General features: G+C 37.0%; 1 protein-coding gene across 1 annotated transcript; it reads left to right on the top strand.

The window, feature by feature from the left end:
• Window positions 1-5,655: 5,655 nt before the first annotated feature.
• LOC107188134 lies at window positions 5,656-6,289 on the top strand. The gene is made up of 3 exons (XM_015576385.1): window positions 5,656-5,707; window positions 5,794-5,928; window positions 5,996-6,289. The coding sequence occupies exons 1-3, from the start codon at window positions 5,656-5,658 to the stop codon at window positions 6,274-6,276; spliced, it is 468 nt and encodes a 155-aa protein (XP_015431871.1). The 3' UTR covers window positions 6,277-6,289.

The raw sequence follows: 6,289 nt of genomic DNA on the forward strand, positions 1-6,289 counted from the left end.
CCTAGTGAAAAACCGCGTGTTATGGAACAATTTAACACGTTGTGCATGTATGACCATTGAACAGTGCATTGTGATTTCCAGTTATCGTGGCCGGTGTTTTCGTTGCCACTGGCAAAGAACGCATACGGTTGCGTACACGGGTAGAGTACCGAGACGTACTGGCATGTACTCATGTCCACTTTAATGGAGTGTGAGCGTTAAATGCAGGGAAGGTACTACTGTGTTTCACCAGCATGTATAGTGTTCCACAAACATATTTGTATGGTGGACGTATATACTCAGAAGGAATGAGTATTTATATTCTGTCCTTTAAAAAAGGGCAGGCCCAGAGGTGTTCATCTACTCTTGCTAGCAGCATTCTTTCACTCCTGAGGTACCCTGACTATGGGACTTGGATTGACTCGCTCGAGTCAATCTGAGGTCGGTAGTCGGGGAAACCTACGAGGGGAAGCTTGTAATTGCTTGTAGCTCGTGGGCGGCATTTGGACACCTTTGGTATTAGAGTTAATTTTTATGATAATTAGTATTTAATAAAATTTTATTTCACCCATTAGTCTGTTAATTATTATTTTCAACAGTTATACCGTCATGTGTAGACAAATAACTAAATGAATATAACTTAAATTTATTTACTATTTGAATACAGTATATAATATATCAGTTTACTTGAGAATATGCAATTCTAGATTAATAGTTTGTACTGAATTATATCAGAAATACGTACTACCACGTTGCTCTAAGACACAAATAAAAATTAAGTAGTGTATTTTGATACACTAAAAAAAAATGATATTACAGACCATGTACAAGAAGGCGTTTCGCGACGGGTAGATTTCTGCGTCAAAGTGACATGTTTGTTACACTTATGTTATGTCTTATATTGACTTTGCCGACGGGATCGCCCGAGGGTTATTCAATACATAGAGTCATTTATCTAATTGCAGAGTCTTGCTTAGAGTCTTAATAACTAAATTCTACAATATTAATAAATAGTTAATCTTTGATTTTCAATTTTTATTAATACAAAGTCGAGTCACTTTTATTGCAAAATGAAATGAAAAAGAATAAAAGAGAAGTAGCCCGTTAGAAGAGCAAAAAGTAATAATTATTTTAGTTAGGATTTTCAGGATAATTATTCCGTGTTCGTTGCTCGAACCCTTTCACGTGCCCAGGTGCTACTTGGTTGGGCGAGAGCAACGGGGAACGATGACTTGATTTCATATAATAATAACATGTCTATGCGACTGGCAATGCGTTAGCTTACCGTGCACGACGTATTTTCCACTTATGTGTGTGTGTGATTAGGCAGTGGAATTGCGTCGTTTAGATTTCTATCAATTAACATTTCATCTGTAATTGTTCCGTGGAACAATTTCGCACAATTTCCGGTATCGGTCGTACATATTCCTTTGCTTTATACAATGTTTATAATAAAATTTCCATGGAATATGTACCGGTTTAGAGTATCTCGCTATCAGACGAGAAAATTAACGCGTAATCGATATAAAGTGTACCAAGTATACGTATATTGCTTAAACAATTTTTCTATTCTCGCAATGGATGCTAGCCTTTGCCAGTCGATTTCAGGAAAATGGTACGTACATTAGAGTGTGCAAGTTGAATATCACGTTCGGGTGTCGGAGGCGTCCCGGGACGTCCTCTCTAGGTGTCCGGTTGATTTGCACCCGGGCGCATGCTTGAGAACCGTGGAGTGTTGTGTGTTGGTGAGAATCTGTCTTTTGCCAAATTCTTTTTAAATATAGGGCTAGGTAGGCAGGTAGCATACTTTCTGGTGTGTGAATGTGTGCGAGTAGGCTGTAAGTAGGTAGGGACCGGGGCAGGCTATCACATTCTCCGATGGGGTAGGCTCGCGTAGGCTCGCGTAGGTTTCGCGTGATAGTCCTGCTACCGGGATAATTTGTAGCGTCGATTCGAAACTGGTCCAGACGGAGCATGCTGTCTGCTTCCGATTTCGATTTCGATTCTTCAAATTCGGCGAACCCCAAGGGGGTCGTCGTCGCGGTCGCGGTCGGAAGGATAGGATTGTCGAAACGAACGACCTGCTCGATTGCACTCGTGGTACGATCATACAGACTCTTCGAGTCGTTGGTCGTCCACAACCGAGCAGCATTAGGGTTTCAGGGGGCGGACCGCCGAAGAAAAGAAGAGGCCCAGCACAAACTGTGTACTCAAGAGGGCAGCAACGAATGGCTCTGCATCTTCGGATGTGGAGTCATTACTAAATATTTGTTCACTGTACTCGCCTGTAATTGTAGTAGTAGTTTGTATATTGGCCGTCATATCGGCCCAACGACCAGCAATATTGGGCAAAATCGCGGATTGAATTAGTGTTGCGGATGAGACTAGATCACGGGTTGCATTAGCTTTGTAAATTGTCAATATTAATCTTCCTAATTGCTTGGAGAATAGTGTTGCGAATGATGAGATCGTGTTTGCATTAAGATCATTTTTATATTTTCAGAGTAGTGTTGCGAATGATGAGATCGTGTTTGCATTAAGATCATTTCTTTATTTTCAGGGTAGTGTTGCGAAAATGACTGAGCGCGACTGCTTATTAGTTTTTATTTAAGTCGTTTTCTTTTGTTGAATTAGTGTTGCGATATGAATTGATCGGGTTTGTTTTAGTGTTGCGATCGATGAAATGCCCAATGCTGGAACCACAGCAGAACCACAAGGCAGCTGAAATAGCTGCAATGAGTGGTTCACGACAGCCCAGGTGGCTGCACTAACTGCATCAATCTAAAGTTAGTGTTGCGTATTGCACATTGAAGGTGCACGGGAGTTTTTTTGATTTTTGGATTCAGTAAATTAGAGTGGCGAACAAAGGAGACACTCTAATTATTGACAAATGATTAGTGTTGCGACTGATAAGCGCCTATGTGGCTGCTATTTTTTACTTATTTAGCGCCCTATTGTGGCTGCTATTTTTTACTTGTTTAGCGCCCTATTGTGGCTGCTATTTTTTACTTGTTTAGCGCCCTATTGTGGCTGCTATTTTTTACTTGTTTAGCGCCCTATTGTGGCTGCTATTTTTTACTTGTTTAGCGCCCTATTGTGGCTGCTATTTTTTACTTGTTTAGCGCCCTATTGTGGCTGCTATTTTTTACTTGTTTAGCGCCCTATTGTGGCTGCTATTTTTTACTTGTTTAGCGCCCTATTGTGGCTGCTATTTTTTACTTGTTTAGCGCCCTATTGTGGCTGCTATTTTTTACTTGTTTAGCGCCCTATTGTGGCTGCTATTTTTTACTTGTTTAGCGCCCTATTGTGGCTGCTATTTTTTACTTGTTTAGCGCCCTATTGTGGCTGCTATTTTTTACTTGTTTAGCGCCCTATTGTGGCTGCTATTTTTTACTTGTTTAGCGCCCTATTGTGGCTGCTATTTTTTACTTGTTTAGCGCCCTATTGTGGCTGCTATTTTTTACTTGTTTAGCGCCCTATTGTGGCTGCTATTTTTTACTTGTTTAGCGCCCTATTGTGGCTGCTATTTTTTACTTGTTTAGCGCCCTATTGTGGCTGCTATTTTTTACTTGTTTAGCGCCCTATTGTGGCTGCTATTTTTTACTTGTTTAGCGCCCTATTGTGGCTGCTATTTTTTACTTGTTTAGCGCCCTATTGTGGCTGCTATTTTTTACTTGTTTAGCGCCCTATTGTGGCTGCTATTTTTTACTTGTTTAGCGCCCTATTGTGGCTGCTATTTTTTACTTGTTTAGCGCCCTATTGTGGCTGCTATTTTTTACTTGTTTAGCGCCCTATTGTGGCTGCTATTTTTTACTTGTTTAGCGCCCTATTGTGGCTGCTGTTTTTCTATTTTTGTTGTTATTGTACTGAATTATTATTATTAATTATTGTGCACCAAGTGTTTACATTGAAAATACTGTCGATTAGAATATTTATGTTACTAAACAAAATGTTCTATTTTTAATAATTCTATAAATGTTCGTTACAATTTGTAATACACATTAAAAAATCTATGCATCGACAATGATGATAGATTTGATTAATTATTGACACGTAAAAATTAAAATAAATTTGTAATTAGAGTCCTTAGAAGTGACTATTCGTTGTTAGAGTTGGTGATATATCAATTCTTGAATCGTTATACGTAATTTGCAAAAGCCATTGATATCAAAATAGTGTACATTTGTGTAAATTTTTGGAATGCTGCGAAAATCAAAGTTTTCTCGGGACTGTTGCTGAATGTGATACTAATGAAAAGCTTGCAACTGAAAAAATATGCAAATGCAATTCGATCCTTCATATTGATAGCAAATTTTCAACTAGAGTCGCTCTCAAATTGCTGATACTATCTCTGTACGAAAACAATTTAAATTTCGATACAATAAAATACGATTGTTTCTTGATTTGTACTTTGACACACGGAAAGGTATAGTCATCAGTTAGTCGATAAAAGTTAATTGTATAAAAAGTTAGTGTGTTTATATTCTCCAAAATTTATTCTTGTTTGATTTTTGCACAGAGACGTATTGAATTTTAAATTCAGTCGTTTAACAATTTTTTTAGTTAATTCATTTTTTTATGTTTTGTATACACGATAGAAATGTCTGACACTTTCTTATCCTTTATCTCTACTAACCCCTTCTTTTTCAGCTTTTAATCCAAGGGATCACTTTTTGTTTCAAGTTATTTGCAGAAATTTTGTAGACTGAATCTCTGTTTGCCAGAATGAAGAGTCAACAATCTCAAGAAATTTGATATTATGTTTCTAATCGTTTTAGTTTCTGTTTCAGGAATCCTCGTGGGACCAAATTTTAAATTATTGAATTGAAATGTTGATAAAAACGTATTGTTATATTCTTCTATTCTTATTGTACGTTATATATGTATGTTCTCTTCAATTTCTGTTTCAGAAAGAATCCTAGGATCGAATTAATGCTCGCTAAATTATTCTCAATTATTAACTGTCCACTGATATGATATCATTCACTGAGTTTCTCTTTCAGGAATCATTCTAGAATTAATCTACAAGTTTATCTGAATGAATTATTTATAATCTGTAAAACGTTTTGTTATGATCCTCCCAGTTTCTCATCACCCGAGGATTGTCATGGAGCCGAACGGGTTTAAAAAATAACTGCGTTATTTGAACAATAGTTTCCATGAGAATGGCCAGGTTATCAGTCAGGGGGAAGCAATGCAATTTTTTTCCGTCCAGGGGGGGGGGGGCAACTGCCCCTCCTGGCTACGTCCATGTTAGTTTTAGTTTCTGCGTTGTGTTTAGTTTAAGTTGTTGAGTGTGGCTATATTTCTGTTCAAATTTTCAACTTGTCGAGGGATACGTTGGAGCGAAGAGCGTTCCTAGTGATCAATTAACGGACTCTCAATTATTGGGCTTCTACTGTAATTCACGAATTCACCGTTCTCATAACGTAGAGGACAGCAAAAAATCTCTGACTGTTTGCACGATCGGTATTTTAGAACATGAGACACAAAGTCCCATAAGATGATAAGTCTATTTTCTATCTCGTCTGTGGTATTAGTCTCGCGTCATCCATGTAGCACGAGAAGTGTTTTTAATTGTGTTATTGCATTTTCAAATTACTGTCATCATAATATACTTATCAGGTTAATTTATCATTAAGTATATTTAAATTTAGCATCTTTTGATAAGTGAAAATGTATAAATCAGTTTTTGTTGTTTTCTTCTTAAGTTTATTTATTAACAAAGGTATAACAACAAATTAAGTTACCATTAGTTATGTACAGGGTGTGGTTAATGTCAGTTTTTCTTTATAACACGTTTAATATTTACAGGAGACAGTTTATACTGTTACAGATGTAACAGTAATCATCCTGGGTGTGGCACACCTTTAAATTGGTTATGGTATTGGGGAGAAACTTGTCCAGAATATGATGATAAATGTGTAAAAATTATTGAAAGAAAAGGAGGTATGCAGTATATTGTATGTACATGTTATGTATATTTACCTTAATTTAATTGTTTTGCACATTTCAGCTGAAACAATTATAACACGGGAATGTTTGAGCTCTGTTCGTAGCTTTAGAACAGATATTCCAGCTGATCGGTATGAAGGTTGTCGACCTGCTGCTAAAGATTTTAACTTAGGACATTATGTAAACAATTCCATTCATCAATTAGATATTCATCGAGATTACTATGATGAAGTAACATGGTGTTTTTGTTACTTCGATCATAGATGTAACAGTGCTACTACAGTTACTGTTTCAACAATATTAATGCTTGTAGGTATTGCAGTACAACAATTTACTACCTAAAATTTTTAAACAT

Source organism: Dufourea novaeangliae, unplaced genomic scaffold, assembly GCF_001272555.1.
Source record: "Dufourea novaeangliae isolate 0120121106 unplaced genomic scaffold, ASM127255v1 scaffold115, whole genome shotgun sequence".
Taxonomy (NCBI): Eukaryota; Metazoa; Arthropoda; class Insecta; order Hymenoptera; family Halictidae; genus Dufourea; species Dufourea novaeangliae.

What these genes read in the sequence shown, in the direction of transcription:
- LOC107188134 (XM_015576385.1), top strand. Translation starts at nt 5,656, where the DNA reads ATGTATAAATCAGTTTTTGTTGTTTTCTTCTTAAGTTTATTTATTAAC. An exon ending in AAGTTTATTTATTAACAAAG is followed by an intron (nt 5,708 to 5,793) that starts GTATAACAACAA and finishes TAATATTTACAG; the next exon opens with GAGACAGTTTATACTGTTAC. An exon ending in AATTATTGAAAGAAAAGGAG is followed by an intron (nt 5,929 to 5,995) that starts GTATGCAGTATA and finishes TGCACATTTCAG; the next exon opens with CTGAAACAATTATAACACGG.